Source organism: Lepisma saccharinum, chromosome 1, assembly GCF_977018435.1.
Source record: "Lepisma saccharinum chromosome 1, izLepSacc3.1, whole genome shotgun sequence".
Taxonomy (NCBI): Eukaryota; Metazoa; Arthropoda; class Insecta; order Zygentoma; family Lepismatidae; genus Lepisma; species Lepisma saccharinum.
In genome coordinates this window covers 168,435,337-168,455,504 of record NC_139229.1, presented here as the reverse complement: position 1 = coordinate 168,455,504, position 20,168 = coordinate 168,435,337, and the positions used below count along the sequence as shown (strand labels likewise).

General features: G+C 35.8%; 1 protein-coding gene across 1 annotated transcript in view; it reads left to right on the top strand.

Annotated features, from left to right (window-relative positions):
- LOC145987007 (far upstream element-binding protein 2-like) overlaps positions 1 to 20,168 on the top strand; it is a 48,877-nt gene that overhangs the window by 13,340 nt on the left and 15,369 nt on the right. The window contains exons 7-13 of the mRNA XM_083121471.1: positions 3,357 to 3,563; positions 7,470 to 7,695; positions 9,585 to 9,742; positions 11,039 to 11,118; positions 16,267 to 16,355; positions 17,969 to 18,102; positions 19,544 to 19,711. Coding sequence (XP_082977597.1) covers positions 3,357 to 3,563; positions 7,470 to 7,695; positions 9,585 to 9,742; positions 11,039 to 11,118; positions 16,267 to 16,355; positions 17,969 to 18,102; positions 19,544 to 19,711 — 1,062 coding nt within the window. The remainder of the gene's footprint in view (positions 1 to 3,356; positions 3,564 to 7,469; positions 7,696 to 9,584; positions 9,743 to 11,038; positions 11,119 to 16,266; positions 16,356 to 17,968; positions 18,103 to 19,543; positions 19,712 to 20,168) is intronic.

Sequence of the window (20,168 nt, the reverse complement as noted above, 5' to 3'; positions counted from 1 at the left end):
AAAACGTGGTTGAAATGCCACCAAAAGATCTGCAAGTCTAAAATTGTCTAAATTACCTGTAGAAACCCAGGAATTTAGTTTTGTCAAAATAAGTAGGAAACCCTGTTAAGACCTTAACATATGGAAGGTTTTGTTGTATTGACACCATTAGGGAGTAAGGGGAATGTAAAATGGAGAATCCATGTGAATATTTATTGAATGCAACAAATAAGCTATTTCACAACTTCCTCCTTTTTACTTGTTATATTAGTGATATCAGTTTATTTTAAGAAATAGTGTAAGATGTTTTATTTTAAGTGGAATGCTACTTTGCATAAAAGTAACCCTTCCCTCAACATGAAAATACAGTAAATACATGCATGTCATAACTGCAGTTTTATTAGTTCCCATTTTCATTTTGGACTTTTTTTTTGTCAGTCACATGGTCCGAGTGCAATAGTTCATTTAGAATGTGATTGTGAGATGTACGTTTGTACACACACACACACTTAACATGCTGTATATGTAAACACGTTAACGGTGAATAAAAGTTGAATGTACGTAAGAGTAGTTTTGTCATTTTGCATTGTTTTATGTATTCATATGGAGCTGCCTCTGGGGCAGTTCTGATCTGAGTATGCGAGTGCCCTCCGTAAATTTCATCTTAATCATTCATTCTCGTTATTCTAGTTAGCCAAAAGTTGCTTAAAAGCAATGCTAAACATGGCAGGAATGCACCTTGTACCCTTTGAACTCTCCAATAATAAACGTTTGGGTGTATTCTCACATTGTGTTTGTCAAAAACAAATGTGTGTCCCCAGAATGTTTTCGTGTATGTGCACATCTCGATGTACATCTGTGAGTTTACTCCTGAAGAACTGAAAGAGGCTCATTCATACCAGAGATTGGGATACCATGGTAGCTTGGTTACCAATTAGCCTGAGCATAAGTGGACTTCAAAGTAGGACTCCTGAAGGTGTTATGTCCCTAAAGTAAGCAATATTTCATAATGATACCTTTAAAATGGAGAAATCATGCCATCTTTGTCTTTGAAAGACATGCACCATTTAAAATATTTTGTTTGTATTTTTTTTAAATTTTACAAACAAATCTCAATGATTTGCAATTACAGTGGAAGACTGATTTTTCCAGATTTTAAATTTCTCCACATTGTTTTACTTTCAAGGTCCCAAAAAAAGGTGACATTTTAAAAAAACTTCCTTATATATTACATGTTCCTACATGCTAAGTTCTTTAGTGTGTCCCCTGAAAAACACAAGGTTGCCCTGTAGTAGGATAGCAATTTGTACTTGTACATGTAAGATTTTTTTTTTTCATTTAAAGATTAAGATTACTATTTTCAGATTTACATGTTTGTCTTGTTAGCAGTAGCATGTTAAAATGTGATATACAGTGGAACCTCAATTTTTAAGTTTTTCAAGGGACCAAGCTGGGAAATCAAAATGCAGAGAAATGTAAAATCAAGGAAAGTTTTAAAACATTTTGTTATGTTGGGGAGTGTGAAACTGGAAACGTAAAATTGGGGTTCCACTATATATATATACACATTGGAACTTTGAATTTATGTTCCCAGATTTTACATTTTCATGCATTATACATTCAACCTTGATGGTCCCAACATGCAAAATGTTATATAATTTTTCTGCATTTCAAGTTTTTCCACCCTGGTCCCCTGAAAAATGTAAAATCGATGTTCCACTCTATTAGGTATTGCTATTCTTCCAAATAATATGTGGTAGAGTACTCTACCAGATTATTATATTTTCTTGTTATGCAATTTTTAAATGTCAACTAATGCATACCCATGCCAAACAAAGTGCTTATGTGCAGAAAGATTTTTTTTTTACTATAACATGTCTGCTATTTGCTCTGGTGATGGACAACAAAAAACCAGTTTCATCAAAACTTCAAAAATTATTATTATAGTGGTGTTTTGCTGGGCTTTTGTGTGTAGAGCACTTAAAATAGGTGGTGTAGCATTTCATTTGTCATAGTCTATTGATAGCACATTTTCTAATTAGTTCTTTTTTTGAGGTGAAATGTTTGGATCTCCTACAAAGTTCGTTCACAAAGGTCTGTTACTAACATTCCACTGACTGCTTCTGTAGTGCTTTTCAAAACACAGGCATCATTGGCATCTTGTAACACTGCATGATCTGTAGGAGACTGGACCACTGCTTTCATGCCACTGATCTGAAACTCATCATATCTCCCGAGTGCATTGTAATCCGAAACAAACTCTTTTAACACCACTGGAATTGCCCATCAGCATTATTTCTCTGCCTTGTGACTGTAGTTGGGCAAAAAGAGAAAAAGAGGGGCTTACAGAAACCCAAATCGGACACAAATAACCACCTATGGATCAAAAGAACCACTCATACTAAACTCCTTTTATATATATTTATACAGCACCATACTTACGTGTGTATAATGCGCACCCTGCTTTTGGATAGGGACCCTGCTTTTGGATAGGGAAAAGCAACAATTATCCCATATATAATGCGCAGTACAATTCAGGTTCAAGAATGGCTTCCTTAGTTTTAGGTTGTAAATCTGTTGCTATACCGATGAAGAGCAATAGACATCATACCTATTCAAGGAGTCACCTGTTTCTATGTGGACCAAGAGGAGAATATACTCTTGTGCATACAATCAGCCGCCAACTCATGCTCCCCCATCTGTCCCTCCACTGTGTTTAGCACCCCAAGACTCACTTCTGGAACCACATTGCTTATTGGGTAGTAGAAGAAAGAAAGATCAAAATTATGTTATGGATTTGCAACGGTCAGGAAGTTATTTTCTATTTGTCATCCAATAAATACCATTGTGATACACATCCTGCATGACGCGAGGTGCGTGCACAAAATCCGCCAAAATTGCACCGCTTTTCTCGGTGTTACAAAACATGGTCGTTACAATGTGAAAAATCATGGGAAATGGCCAGACTTGTATGGTTTTTAAAATTATAATTAATTGCTCAAGAAACCAAACCTGGTAATTTGTATTTGCACCTGTTAATATATACATGTTATATGCAGTGACATAGTGAAAACATGTGTAATTCCATGGGGCTGTCCAAATTCACAGTTTTTGGGCGCAAACATTTTGGAAATAAGTGCGCATTATACATGAGTAAATATGGTAAATAAATTTCCTTTTTTACCCTACACCTTGCCCCTTTCATCATCCCTTAATATTTGGATTGTGGAAAGGGAATAACTAAAAAAAAAGCATTCAGTAACAATTGGCTATTCCCTAACTAGTTTGCCCCACCTTACCCATAAATGAACATGCTTTGTTAAATAACATGAAAAGATGTTATCTGTATTAATAATGTGTTGCTTTTGTGTGATAAGGTTCCTGTCCCACGGGCAGCAGTGGGTGTTGTCATTGGAAAGGGTGGTGACATGATTAAGAAGATACAGACTGAGACTGGAGCGTGGGTGCAGTTCCAGCAATATTGTGACGATGGCCCTGGGGACAGGAGGTGTCTCTTAACAGGGCAGCCAGACCAAATAGAACAGGCTAGGAGACGGATTGAAGACCTCATCGACAGTGTGTTGGTAAGCAGTTACACACCTCCTGTAACCATTGCGAATGAAAGCAGATGGTCTTCATTCTTGGGAGGGCAACAGTAGTGTCGGGGAGACCTTATTGTGTGTGCCACAAATTCAGAATTCGCATGACAAAAAAGAAAAGGAAATAAAGTGAGACATGCTTGTTGCCTCGGATGACACGATGGCCTCGAAATTTTGCTTCATGCCCAAAAGTCAGTGGAATGTTTCAGAGCTTTTTCATTTTGTTTCGGTATTGTCATCTGGAATCCAGAATGTCTGCCAATGATTATGGGAATGTGGTGAGGCAGTCCCTGAAATTTGATGTGGACGTACCTGGGGGAAGGGGGTAAACTTTTAGTTTGCCGCGTTACCAGTTTCTTTTCGTCTTTCTCCCTCCTTGCACAAAGATGGTTGTCTTCAACTCCACAGTTTAAGTGGTGCTGATATTTCAGTCTGAAATGTGTAGCCAGAAACAAAGTGAAGAATGGATTTTGGATCATGCTTCTGGTAAAGTGCTTCTCAGAATGGAAGGTAAGACAGTGGCTACTACTTCATTCCTGTAAGCGTGCAAAACTGTTTTTGATCATTATCTTATAGTGTTAAAGCTAGAATTAGCACTATAGTTATATTCTCCTATAACAACATACGTTAAGTAATAGACAATTACTAAAGCAAGCAAGCATGTCGTTCGTTATTATTGAAATAGCACATGATAGAGAGGTCGTAAAATATCATATAAATGCTTATTCTGAAGATCCAGGTAATGGAATAGTGGCATAAGTCTGTGATATTATATATAATAAACTCTAGTTATAGAAACTGAAGCTCTAGTAGTGTGTGGGCACATGCACATGCATGTGTATGGCACAGAGGGGTGCGATATAATATGTTGGGAGTAAATTGAGTAAATAGATATACACATTATGATGTATCTTAGTATACATGTTATAGATTTTTTTTTTAGTCCTTAAGTTAAAATAATGTAGGCTACTAATGTACCTGTGATTTATATCTAGTAAATAATTTTGCAGTGAAATACAGTGTTGCAGCAAAAGTAATCACATGGTAAATACATCATTACCACTATGTGATTATTTGATCAGCTTGGTTGTATTAAAGACTTCTTGAAACTGATGCATGCCAGCTTTCAGTATTAAAATAATAATTTATTAACTTAAGGAGATTACAATTGAAGCAAACTGTATAAATCAGGGATTTTTGTTTTCTTCATTATTGTTGTAACAATTACAAAGTTTTTCTGTTGTGTGCTGTACCACAAAGCTGTTTTTTTAACAATGGTTGCAAAAGTAGAGCTTTATCATTAATATACCGGTTGAAAATATAAAATGAAACAATTTAAAAAAAGTATGCACTAAACTGATTTCCTCTTTTTTATCTTTATACATGTGAAAAATGTGATTTAGGCAAGAATGCCTAACCTGTGAAAGCCTCTTGGTAAAAAATGAGTAATGATGTATGCAGTTCTAGCTTTCTTAAGAGATAATGTGACATAAGATCATGATTGCAACATTGTCTTTATCGCAATAAATGCATTTGCACAAACATTGAACACAACTTTTAAATTATCTTGGAAAAAATTCAGGTGGGCATTGTTTGTTGTATATGTATTTCTTCACAACCTTCTTAGGCCTTGGAGAGAAGCGGTGTGGAAGGACTAATTTCTTCATCTCCGGATCATAAAGATATGCCCAAATTTCATAAGGTCACCAGATCAGGAGAGAACTTTTCATGATTGGCTACAAGCTCGTCCAACAGATTAGAGCAGATATTCACTCTTATCCACTTTATTTTGGGTGTCGACTGGTACCAACTTTGCAAACACTTTACAATCTTCTGTCACCTTCTGCATCTCATTGAGACCACAGTCCAGTTGTGCACAAAGCTCTAGAATTCACATGACACTTATCTTCTCCCCTGGCTTATTCATGGCTTCCATTATCCTTCTGTTAATGTTTGTACAAAAACATCCTCTGCACCTTGTGAGATGCTGTACTAAACTTGTCTAGTCTGGTGTGCACTGTAATACTGGGTAAATTACAAGAGTGCTATTCGGAAATCAAACTTCCCGAGAGGCATGAAATAAGGAAAACATATATTTGTTATACATGAAAGTTGCACATGTGAACTATTTTACAACATAATTGCCATCTAAATTCATCAGGCATTTGTCAGTGAATGCACTTTCTTCTGTATACCCTCGTTGCCACCAGGGAATCTGCCATTCTCAAACACCATCCATCAGCTCCTAATTTTGGTACCCATCTTGCACAAAACTTGATAACCCAGCCTCACAGGCTGTCTCATAGAGGGGGTTGCCCAATTTCAGGAAATTCTTGACTCTTTGTGTACTGTATATTGTGAAGTGGCAGTATTCGTAAACCATGTTATCCACTCATTCAAGGTCATCCAGCACAACAGACTGTCTTCCTTGTCCTTAATCACACACATGAGTTCTTCCCTCTTGAAATTTCCGGCACCATTTCCTGACACAACCTTCACTCATGACTTTCTCTCCATGCATGACACTCATTCTACAAATGATTTCAAGCTTCCAGCTGCGCTATGGGCTTGCACCTGCAAAACCATATTACATCATTAACCTCGCGGGAGCATCTATTGTACCAGCAATGGTTTTCTGCCCACTACACACCAAGCCTAAAAACACTGTGACCAACCACTTGACATGCCGTGAGTCAACACGTGACAGCTTATTTCTGTTCATGCACCTTCATCAGACATTTTTACAATATTATAACTGCAACATTCATGAAACTAAGAATAAATGTCTGATGGAGGAAGTATGTGTTCTTCCGAAAGGTTGTAAAATTTTGGGTTTATAACCTTTTACGAACCATAAACTACAGGAGAAATAATTCTACAATACAAGCAACAGCAATACGTATATGAACGTATTTTTCGGCCGATTTTCCTGGGAAAAGGGTCATTACTTGGAGAGGGTCGTTATATTTGGGGACGTAGAATCGAGACTTGACTGTAATTGACATTCATAGATTATCGGTTTTTTGTTTTTGCAGGATGACAGGAGTCCTAGAACTGCAAAGTTACTTTGATAATCTTTAGATACTTCTTAGAGAAAAAAAAACAATTAAAATCTTGCGTTGTTGCTTCGAAGGACATTTCCGAAATGAGTTTGTTGAATGTAGTAACAATATTTGACATTCCAGTATGTCATATCTTTATATGCATATAAATTAGGGATTGGACGGATTAATCGGTATGGGCCGATATAGGCATATCGGTGTATCAATTTATCGATAAATTACCGATTATTTTACCGATCCGATATATCGATTATTATCTGATAATTTAGTGCAAAATTTTGCCATTTTGTTGTAATTTTTATGGATAATATCCATGCCCTACTTTCCAAAAAAGTAAATGTCTAAATATGCAATTTATCTTGCACTGCAGTCACCTTGAAACACACACTTATCAAAGAGGTCAGTGAACCTTTCAGGTTCTTCAGGGACAATTTCTAATTTTATATCGGATCGGTAGAATATCGGTATCGGTAAATTTTATATCTGTACTTTACCGGTATCTGCCAAAATTTCATATCGACCCATCCCTAATATAAATAAACAAAAAAGAGAAAACTATTTGTATATTTGCCATGTGGTTCTTGTTTTGTTCCAAACCAGCCATCCTGAAATGGTTAAATTTGTTTGAATGTAACCCTGAACCTAAATAGAAATCACTCCATGGTCCTCTATGTTGGTGCCATTTTCTTGCTTCGGCATGGGGTCAAAAACACATGTAAAGTTGTCTGGCTGTTATCACAAATTGGATGTTTTTGTAAAATTTTCCCAGAGACATGTACAATATTTGCGAATTATGTTCACTAATAACTGTTAACGATATTCTTTCCAGCGCAGGGACAATGAGATGGGAAGAGGACGAGGTCGAGGTGGCCCTCCACCACCTTTTGATAGAATGGGTCGCGGAGGACCAGGGGGCGAGTATGGTCCCGGACCAGGAGGGCCCGGTGGTTGGGACAGAAGACCAGGAGGAATGCAGCCACCCAACCAAATGGGTGACAAGCAAGAAGTTACTTTCACTGAACCTGCAGCCAAGTGTGGAATAATAATTGGTAGAGGTGTGTAGATACAAATATTTAAAATATGCTGTTGCCTATTTCATACATGTTTGCAAAACATCAAAAAATACAGTATTTCAGAGAGGCTTATGATTGGTTCTGAACCTTTGGCCATTTTTGTGCATTCTTATGATTGGTTCTGAACCTTTGACCATTTTTGTGCATTAATGCCAATGTATAGAACTGAAAAAATTGTACTGTTATCATTTCTGGTCCCATTGAAAGGAAGGAGGGGGGGTTCGTGCGGCATTAGTTCTTTACTAACAATTCCAGCCATCCTCCATGAATGAAATGCATAGGAATATTGGGCATCACTTATGCTACAATTTGGTTATTGATTGGTAAGTCTGTAATGTATTGGTAAACCCATTGCTGTAATATATCTATAAATAGGCTATAATGTAGCACAAATTTGCCATTTAATTATTTTTATGAATAAAAGTATATTTAATATACCTGTTCTTGTAAGTACCGTATTTATAAGTTAATTACATGCAATTCCAGAAAAGTTCACATTGTACATGCACAAACACGGTTAATACTGAAAAAAAAAAGTTGTTCAGAGACTAAAATATAGTACCCTTACAGTGATCCACATATTTCTGATTTTGTTTTTTTGGCCAAATTTCACCAAAATTGTTGTTCTTAATGTGCATCATGAGATATTGAAAATTATTAAAAAATAGTTTTTCTTGTATGTATGCATTGCTTGGATTGTAGAATTATTTTCCTGTAGTTTACGGTTATTACAAGCATAAGAAAACAGTTTTTCGTTGTGACATTTCAGATGTGATCAAAATATTTTTTTATCTGAAATAAAAATAAAACAGACTGCTTCTTTTCACAGTTAGGTTGCTATATTACAACAATGTAACATTGACAACATCCATTATATAACGGATTCTTTTTGTTGAAAAAATTGCTAACCATTGTTATAACTGTATCTTTAGTCAATATTAAAATAAATGATTAAGGGAGCGTGTGTTCTCCTGAGCAACTAAAAATTGTTTTCTTACGCTTGTAATGACCATAAACTACAGGAAAATAATTATTAAAAAATGTATTAGGATCATGCCAATAGGGGTGTTGGGTTGAAGCCCAATGTGAAAATGGGATAAATAAATATGCCCACATGCCAATAGGGGTGTTGGGTTGAAGCCCAATGTGAAAATGGGATAAATAAATAATATGCCCACATTAGGGGATTATGGATTGTTACCAACAATGTTATTGGTCTTTGTGCAGCATCATGTAGACAATTAGAGAAATACTTGGAAAGAAGTAGCAGGCTCCAAATTAAAATAGAAAAGGGCACTTGGGAAGCCCTGGCCTTTAGGAGGCTACTACTGCATGGAGTTTCATTTTAGTTTAGTTTAAGTGTTTAGATGAAATTGTTGAATAAATATTGATGCAGAATCATAGTTAGATCAGTCAATAGTGGAGAGATCTATAATCTGTATGAAGAAAGTATCAAGCATTTCCACCTGTGACTTAGTCATCTAGTAGGACACTAGTAAGTGTCTTGCCTGCAGGAAGGCTATATCAGGGTACTGAACTTCTAAAGTTAGTCAACTAAATTTAATAACTTTTCAGTTTCACTGAAATGTCACTACATTATATCCACAGTAAGACTGAAGCAGATTAATCAGGACAATATTGATCAGTCTTTATCAAAAATTTCTGTAATCTGAAACTTTCTCACATAAATGTGGTTTTATTTCTCTGGTATAAAACTAAAATTGGCCTACATTTTATGATTTTCTAAATAATGGATCTCATTTGTAGGACAAACTTCCACCAGAGTAAGTAATTACACATTTGAGTTAACTAATAATTGTGGATTGTATTTTGGTGTGTATATTATATTCTGTTTACTATTCCTCCATTAGGTGGTGAAACAATTAAGCAAATCAACCAACAAACAGGTGCACACTGTGAGCTGGACCGAAGGCCACCACCCAATCCTAACGAGAAAGTGTTTGTCATTCGAGGTGCTCCAGACCAGATAGAACATGCAAAGAGGCTCATTACAGAGAAGATAGGAATGGTAACTATTGAAATCTGTTGCATGCACACACAACATTCCCCCAATCTTGAAACTAGCACACTATTGGCTGAGAAAATGCCTTGGTATTTGTAAAGCGAGATAAATTATAAGTTCATGGTGTGGTGCAGTAATATCTTTCAGGATATTATATTAAAAATTGCTTTGGTTTTGAATGTTTTTTCTTATTCTTGTGATATAAATTTCAATCTCTGCTTTTGTTAACATAAATTATGGTCTAATCCATGTTGAGGAAGGCACCAAATCTAAATTAATGTTGCAAGAGTAAGAACAATATTTGTATTAAAATATATAGTCAAATGTAGCCGGAGTAGTTGTTTATGAGTAGTAAGTATAGTTACAATTCTGGAATAACAATTTCTTAATCATATTGTAGCAGTTGTTTGGATAACTTTCCAAACACACCAACATAAAGCTTTACATATTACGATCCATATTCCAGTTTCTTTGCACAGACTATTACATGATAACAGTTTTTTTTTCCTTCCTCTAGAGCAGTTTCCTAATAGTTATTATTTTATATTATTTATTGTTTTATTCCTAGTGTAACAATTTTGAAATGTTTTGCATTATATTTTAATTATGGCTGAGCCTATATCCATAAAAATGCCAAAACTCTTAGATTCCTTCTGATACTGAGTCTTGAAAATGTAACAGATATTATTGTGTATATATTGCATTCCAATTATATGCATCAACTTGCTTTAAAATATTCAAGAAGTAGCATCAAAATATTAAAATACCCAGTATGTAAACAAAAAAAATGCATTTTTCTCCTCAATGTTGGTGCAAAATAAATGAAAGCTTCAAATTTTGCACAATTTCAAGGATAATAAGACTGAAAATGCTGTGCAGACATTGGAAAAGACACAAATGCCAGGCATCAGTATATAAGTTGCAACGGATACTTTCCTCCTCCTTACCTATGCACTGGCATTGATATTGGCTCATCCCCAACTGCTAATTCTTGTAAAGGCATAAACTTCTATTCATATGTTCTCCATAATGTTTTGTGCTTATTGTAAGAAGAGAACTGATTTTGTAACCTTTTTTTTATTACACATATTTTTGTTTCACAAGATACTATGTCAAAACATAGTGAAGATGAATTTTGTCACTACTTTAATAACATGTGTAACGTGTAAAAATTACTTAAATTTTACTCATTATAAGAAGGTAAAATAGCCTTCAGCAATACTAAAGAGTCCAGAGGTATGCCGATTATGTATTTGTTACCAGTTCCTATGGGAGCATGAACAGGCTGCTAAATTGAAGCAGAATGTGTATTTTCAGTCCCAGCCGGGGCCTGCCCCACCTCCGACGCAGTATCCTATTGGTCAGGGTCCTGGACCTGGTGGGTAAGTATCAAGACAGTCAATGTTGTTACTTTGAAATTTACATGTATAATTTGGTAAAGGTGTAGTGGTATCATGTAGGTTCATATAATCAGGGTGGCGGCAGACCTGGGAAACCGGGAAAAGGCAGGGAATTTTGTTTTGAATTTTTTTTATGTGATTGAATGAATGTACCAGGCATTTGCTTTGAAAGATGTTATGAAGCATTACATGGGAACAGGAAATCTTGTTGCTAAGTCTGAGCATCAACTTTTAGGTCTCTTTTATACACAACACAATTACAGTGCCAGAAACTAGTGATGGGAGGTGGGGGAGAAGAGATTTCCGGAGGGGCAGAAAAAATAAACCTCTAAATATTACGTGGGAAATGCATTGAATTATCATTTTTTTATTGTCTGCATGGGAGTAGTAAGGGCACAGGACTGTCAACAAATAGAGGGGATGGGGGATGTCGTAGTATGGCATTTTGTCTGACATTCTGAAGGAACATGAAAACAAATAAGGGCACTACGCAACTCTGTAATTTGTCGAATGTCGTGATACAGCATTTGTCAGATTAGCATTTTAAGCTCAAATGATGATGGTTTTTGTTGGATATCGCCATCCGACTAACATTGAACTTCGACAAAATGTCTCACTACAACATCGACAAAAATCACATGCATGACACTCTTATGAAATTGATTGTTTTTGGATGTCTTCAGACTTCAACATCTGACGAAAATGAGCCTTGTACATCAGTTTGTCTGCTGTTCTACCGCATTTCATTGAACAAACGTTTTGGCTCTGTTTAAGCATGCAATTTTTGTCGAACGTAGCAGTTTGATATTTGTCATTCTGCGACATCCAACAAGAATTGCATGCATTGCGCTCTTACGAAACAGATGTTTCTTGGATGTTCCAGTATTGCTTTTGTTATCGTTTACGACGTTGTCAGATGGAACATCCAACAAAAATCACATGCATAAACTGAGCCTTAGTCTGCTGCTGGAATTTTATTACTCTTCCGGCTAATTTAACCTAATTTAATGTAGCAATCCCTACAAAGGTTTTTTTTCCCCTTGTCTTAATACTGGTTTTGCACAAGTTACAATGCGTTTACAACGACATTGAACTATTCTTTGATATCAAGATGAATCCAACAAATCAAGATATATATATGTTGAATAGTATCACAAATAGGTGAAACAAAAATCTGCATTGGTAAACGTTATAAAAATTTGACAAGTGCATGTTTTCTGCAACATTCATATTACAATTAACACCCCCCCCCCCCTCTGTCCTGTCTGTTTAAACTCATGAGAGATGGATATTAATCTGTCACTGAGTCAAGGTAATGTGCAATGTTATGAAATAAAATACTAACAATAAATATGTAAAATTTTAATATTATAATTACACAAATCAGTGTTAACTGCATATCACTTTCTTCAGTAATTGAAATTTCTCTGCCAGCCCTGCTAAATTGTCACATTTCATCTACTGATTTATACAAGGGACATGCATAAAGTAAGTTCCAATTAGCAGGTACATTGCTTGATTTTTTGCAAACGTGATAAAAGTGTAAAATGTTAATTGCTGCGAAGTAGTGTTTATGAATGTGCAGAGATGTCTGGACACATTTTCCACCCATTCAAAATAGTGAAATAATGTGAATATGGCATAAAATGTGAATTGTTGGCATTCTTCACCAATTTTAAAAACTACTTAACGAAAAAATATCTTGAAATGTAACGTTCTTTTATTATTTTAGGCTTATAGAAACAAAATGTGCCATATTTGTGTGTAGAGAACGTGCAAGATTTCCAACATTTTTATCCAATAAAATACCATAATTCATGTTATACATTGAAGAATACCTATATACACATTAAATCTCATATTTCCCACGATTTTTTTAACTTCTATCAGAACAATTTGCTCCACAGAGCAAAGTATCGGGGTTCTGACAGGAGATCAAGTGCGTATCTACAGTCACAGGGGAGTCGTAACACCGGCATGTGTAGAGCGAGAAATAATGGTAAATATCTTTGTTAAAAACTGTCGCGAAGATATGTAGACAATGTGACCTACAAAATAAAATGATTGTTTAAAAGCACAATGGAAGTGTACGTTTTGCTATGTTTGCAGGAAAATATTTTAAAATAAACACAAATTTTGGTAAATATAAAACTAAAAAAAAAACGAAGATAATGCTAATTTTTGGTGCCGTAATATATCGGTATGTCATGTAAGATTGATTTCTTTAAAATTGTGGGTGTGTTGCTACATATGGTCATTTTGCACCCTTCATTATATATCGAGGAAAATCCGCTTATCTAAAACCCTTAGCTTAAAATTTAAAAGGGGTATGGAAAATAACTTTCCCAAAATAACCCAAGGTATCAAACTCTCACAAAGAGGCATAGGTTATGTGACCTACAATTTGAAACAGTACTTTGAAAACACCATGAAAGTATGAATTTAGGTATATGCCAGAAATGCACTAAATTGAAAATGTAAATGGGAAAGGGGGGGGGGAGAATGGCACAAATTTAGAAAAAATAAAGATCCCTACCGATTAGGCATAAATAAAACAAGAATATCAGTAGTTATTTATTTTACTTAGTTGATTTAGTTTATAATTCTCAGGGGAAAATTTAATTTTTGTCCTGGAAGAGTCTGGGAATTTCATTTCTGCTTGTTTGTAGCCACCCTAATAGATAATTATGCAATTGATTTCATTCAGTGTGTGGAACCTTTTACTGGCATGATATTATTTTTGGGATAGAAAATATCATTTATTGTGTTCCCATTAATGCATAAAGTTTACAAACCCCTTTCATGAAATTTTTTTCATGGTTTTGGTATCAGTACAATTCAAATAAGACACAATATACGATACATTTTCATTTTTACACTGTATGTAAGAGATACAGTGCGTCCGGTAAATCGGACACTGTGCACTACAATCACTTCCGTGTGTCCATTAAATCGGACACTGTGCACAATGACCACTTTCATGTTTTGTCTATAAATAGCTGTCCCAAGGAAAAAGTATTGCTGTGCAAAATATGTAACCAAAAGAAAATAAAACACTTAAGATCAGTCATGTGCAGTGGCGGATATTGGGTTCCAAAACCGGGGGGGCAGAGGGGGCAAGGTGCCAAATGTAGGGGGGCAAAGACAGTATATTTCCCTTTGCAGATTAGGTTTATAATAGTGCAGGTGCAAAAGTGACGAAAAATGGGGGGCAACTACCCCCCTATTCGTCACCACTGGTCATGTGTATGTTTGCATAAATACATACACATATTTCGAAGAAACAATACAAATGGAAACATTTGCAATAGAAATCAACAAATATACACAGAATTGTTATTATTACAGTATAGAACACAGTGGTCCGATATCAGATTGTATCTGTGCACAACTGGAAATCTATCATGTAACCACTACTAGAGCTTTTTTGCCCAGTTCTTGAACCCAAACTGGATCAACTTTCCTCTAATGAACTGTTTTGCGTAGTGCCTCCCGTAGTAAGGAATCATACTCTCGTCGATGGAAAGTATTTCGTCCACACCCCAATGCTGTTCGAAAGATGAGGAAGAAAAGTTTCTCGAAATATGGCCGTATCTTGTACAGACGATCGGACTCATCTATTTGTGAATTGTCATTCAAATTAATATTATGCAGAATAGTCTCAAGCCGACCACAAGGAATGATTTCAGAAAGTATCGAAGGAGTATATTTTTCTTTTGACCAAAACATACGTCTGTTTGAATATGTTGTAAAACCTGACAACAAGAGACCACCAAGAACAACAAGAAGTTCTTCTTTCGTCAAATCAAGACAATATTTTTCTGCGAAGCATACAATTTGGATTGATTTGTTATAAGATTTAGCATGTCCTCATCAAAAAATAAATTATAAAAGTCAAATGGTGATTCACAGTTTCGTGCTTCTTCAGATGGTTCAATAGAGCAGCACTCAGTTTGTAATTAGATTGAAGGTAGACTTTTCTTCCACAAGGGTCTTGATTTTGTCTGAAGACGTATTCTACTTTTTTTTGAAGCACCAGTGTTATGTGTAGTGGTAGATGTAGATGCTACATTACTGGATGAACCTTCACAATAAACACAACTTCATATCTTAGTTTGCACCTCACAAACACTCATTAGCATATTTCGCCAAAAATTGTTTAGTTTGGCCGCATGCTCATCATCAGATTTATCACTGTCTTCGTCTGTATCCTTGCCATCCACTGGTGGTGTAACATAAATGAGTTGTTCCTCCTCCTCCTCCATATCTTCATTCTCCATAGTAGTCAAAATTTGATAACACACACCACTAAAGCACAAACACGCACACTAATGCACAAACACACACACATTCACAAACTAATGCATAAACACGCACACATTCACACACTAATGCATAAACATGCACACATACATGCATATATACATACACACACTAATGCACACACACACACACATAAACATACACACACTAATGCACAAACACACACACACACACACACACACATACACATATATAAACATTGACAATGTCTAAACATCAAAGGTATCGAAAATTTTACAGGAAATGGAAAATCTGCATAAAGTGCTCAATGAGCACAGAGTCCGATATATCGGACACTATATTTTCTCTCGCAATAGCAGCTCAGGGATAAAACTAATGCACAAATTAGTGTTAACATTTTTTATTACTAATGTCTCTTACGCATATTTGTCAAAACACATCTCGGATAAATGTCAACTACTACATATGAATTGAAATTAGCTTTCCCGTTACGCAGAAACGTATTACAGCTCACTCTCCATGCTTCAATCCCCTACAATTTGGCGGGAAATTTTCAATGTTGCCAAACCCGTGGGGTGACATATGCATCACAGAGGTACCAAAGAACTAGATTTGATAAATATAACCAATTAAAGTGAAACAGTGTTACAGAAAATGCAAATATGTCAGTGTCCGATTAATCGGACACCATGCATTAATGGGTTAAATGAAACAAATTTTCAACTACATTGCATCCGTAATAAAAGAAACTTGTCGAAACTCAATTTGTATAGATAATATTCTGGATTTCCTGTACTATACAATCAGTTTTCATCATTAAAAATATGTATTTATTTTGTTTTGTAGCCAGCAGCCACCTCCACAGCATTATGCACCTCAAGGTTGGGGAAATGCATACCAGCATTGGCAGAATCAAGGACATCCTAATGATCCAAGTAAGAATCTTTTTACCCTTAAGATTTATTTTTGATGAACAGGTAAATAAGTGAACAAGTAAAAATATATGCAAACAAAGAAGCGTATCACTGCCGTATTGAAAATGTTGAACTTGAAGTTAATGCTTCACCAAGTTCAGTTATTGTGTGCAACTAAGCATGGATATTTTAGAAAAGTGTCTGAAATTTTACTTCGGGAACCTTTCATTTCTTGGCCGAAACAGGTAGAGAAGGCACTCGGCCAACAAAACACTTTTTTGGCAAATTTTATTGCATCTGCACGGGTGGGAAACATATGAAGCGGGAAATGGGAGTTACGACATTTGTAAGAACGAGATTAAATTTTTGCATAAACCTATATGACAAAGCATTAAGCAGGTTGACGATCTTTAGTTGGCCTATGTGACATTGATTATCTGTACAGTTTCCCTTTTTTATGAAGTCCTACAGGTCACAAGAAACAAGTTTCGAATGAAAGTGGTTACTGGAAGTTGTCTGCGAACAGGTCAAGAGTTTCTCGCTCACGGGAAACTGCTGAATCTCAAGCTCGGAGCTAGATAGGTGGGCAAGACTTTCAGGTGCCACGAGTCTTTCTTTTGGAACAATTCTGCGATCTTATCGCTCATTTCTCATCTGGCACTGGTGAATATTTCCAAGGTGGCAACCTGCCATACACATCCAGCGGACATTTTAGGCTGCTTCCCCCAAGTAGTCAGAAGCTCTTAGGACAAGGAAACATGTCAAGGTCAAGTTAAAAAACATCCAAGCTCTCTCCACATTCAATCTTCTCTTGTTGACTTATGCAGGTGTCTACTTCGAATTAAGCGAAACCAGTTTTTCCAAAGTGTCTTCTTGTAAACAACTTATTAAAAATTATCCGTATTTTGATTTATCTATACCCAAATACATTAAAAATCCTATCTTATGGGGTGGGGAATGGGAAACACTTTGGATTAAAGGTCATTATCATCATCCTTCGCAGTTTACTGCCTCTTGCTGGTGGTAGAGTACTGCGATTAAAGAAGGGCTAATTTGAAGCAGCCAAGCTTCTTCCTTCAGTTACAACTGGCAGAAAGAATCCAAGGTTCTTTTTTCCATATAACTTTCTTGAGTAGCTATCAGACTGAAGTTTCATATGGCATGGGGAGGTTCACACTAAAATGACAAACGACACTACCTACCACAAACCGCTTACAAATGGGATATGTATTTTCCCCTGCAGTATGTATAAAGCATTCACTGAGAATGGTCCAGTTTTAGTGACAGGCAAGCAGGAAGAGACAGCAGGAGCTTATTACTCTGGTATGAAGGGTTGCATTTATTTATGAATATTCGTTTTGAAAGTGGCAAGTATTGCTTGTTGTTTGCCACTTGTCACTTGGGTCTGAAAGCTACCTTAGAAGAGGGGCAAAATGTGGGAATCTGCTGTTTTTTTCTTGGGGGGGGGGAGGACAAAGTAGGGAGATATAGACTTTCATTGTATGTGGATAAAACCAAATATTTTTGTAATGATATATAATGCCTATATATCACATTGTTTCTTGGTAGTTGTAAAGATTTACAGTTTAATGTGTCCTGTAAATGTAATATGTAAGGAACTTTTTTCTTAATAGATGCTGGTGGACAGGTTCAGATCAACCCACAAACAGGACAGCCTGATTACAGTTCGCAGTGGGCTGAGTATTACCGGTCATTAGGAATGCATAAAGAGGCTGAAATGATAGAACAGCAAGCAAAAGCTAACAAGGTAAGACACCAGTTCAGTAAAGTCTGTAGGTTAAGGCTCTGCGGGACCTTTGATCACCGCCAGGGCAATTTTTCAAAATTTTTCTCCTTTCGAAAAACCACTTATCACATTCCAAAATTTGAAAAATTACGTAAGCTTAGAATTTCTTCTAGAGCATTAACATGAAGTTCCGTGTGGTTTGCTTTTGCTGTTATCTAGATATTATCAATAGTTTTGTGATTACATAAGTCTATTAATCTATGAGAATATTTTGATAATAGCGAAAGCAAAACATCCAAAAATTCATATCAATGCTTCGGAAGAAATTGTAAGCTGATGTAACTTTTCAGATTTTGGAATGTGATGGTGGTTTTTCATAAGATGAAAATTTTAAAACATCTGCCCTGGTGGTGGCCAAAGGTCTAGCCGAGCCTTGTTGAAACTTTTCAGTTTTAACAAGTGTGATTTGTAGCATGCACAAGAATTCCTTTTTAAGAATGTTTTCCAGTATTTAATCATGATTTACATGGGTGATAAAATTAGATTCTGATCTGATAGGGTCACATTCATATTTCATGTTAAACAGAAACACCTATCGGATTAACAATTCTGGATTCTAGAACTTGGACTTCCAATTTAAAAATAAACCAGTAAACAGCACAAAAATTAATCAAAATTTAGTTTATTCAATTTTTTTCATGTGAGATTTCAATTTTTTATTATAAGAAAAGAAAGTGCAGGTATTTTTATTTTCCAAATGGCCACTCTCTTTGAAATTCTACAAATAAAATACTTGTGGTCTTTTTAAATACAATTCTTAATTTTCAGATTATCAAAAGGTTCTTCTTAACAATTTTGTGAAACAACTTTTTCCTGGGGTAGTCCTACAAATATGATGTGATGATGTCCTTTAAACTGTGGATGCAGAATTGAATAAGCTAAATTTTGATGTAACTTGTTCTTACATAGGCCTACTGGTTAGTTTTTAATTTGAGCTCAAACTAGAGTTTAATTTTTAATCCGATGGTAGTTTCACGAGTATGGTAGAAGCATGTACTTCCTGCTTTTTAAAATAAAAAAAAGAACATTTCTGTGATCATCAGTCCAGATGTGCATGTGTTTTAACCTCTCTTTATTTTGTTACCCTGATGATGGGGAGGGAATCTTTCCAAATGTTGATAGCATTGTGGCTTTTTATTTTTCACCCTTTTTATTGTTTAACTCATAATATTCTACATGAGGAATCTTCTCACTTTTGGGGTTTTGTTTAAAGTGTGATCCGAACCACTGTGAGTATATTCTCATATTTGAAGCAATGTATGACTACATTTGTAGTCTATATGGTAGAAAATTGTGCTTTGAAGTACATTTGCATTTGGAAATAATGTGCTTTTAAAGTAATTCACTTGAATTGAAAAGTACATTATTCATAGTTGAGTTCTGTTGCATTGTTCTCCTTCAGAGTATGCAACCACAGCAGCCTCAGCAACAAATGCCACAACCAGGCCCTCAGCCAGCTGCCACCCAGAACGGCCAACCAGATTACAGTGCTCAGTGGGCCGAGTATTACAGGTCAATTGGCAAAATAAAAGAGGCAGAAGCAATCGAAGCGCAGATGAAGGCTGGAAAGGTAAGTACATGTCTCAGGTGGAATCCCATCTTGTGAAACCGCAATGATATATTGTGTGTTTACAAAAAGAAGCATGTGCTAACTCTTACCACGACAGAGACTGAAGTTTCACCACACTTTAAAAACCACAGCACATGGAAGTGGTGAATTGTTAGTTTTAATTAATTTTAATTAAAGGGGGGGAGAGTGCTGTGGTTTTTTAAGTGTGGTTTAAGTTTAGTCTCTGTCAAGGTATGAACAGTATTGAAATAGAAATTCGTTGCCTCTTTTTTTTAAAGTGCATCCACGCTCGTCAGAAGGGGGTGATATTTTCTTTTGAGCAAGTTTTCCATGTCTTAACAACAGTAGAATATTGCCAGTGTTGTCATAATATTATGCCAGGGATCCTAGGTTGGCCGTGTGTTTGTGTCCTTTTATCAGTTAATTTCAAAACAACACCATTGTTAGGTTTTCTTTT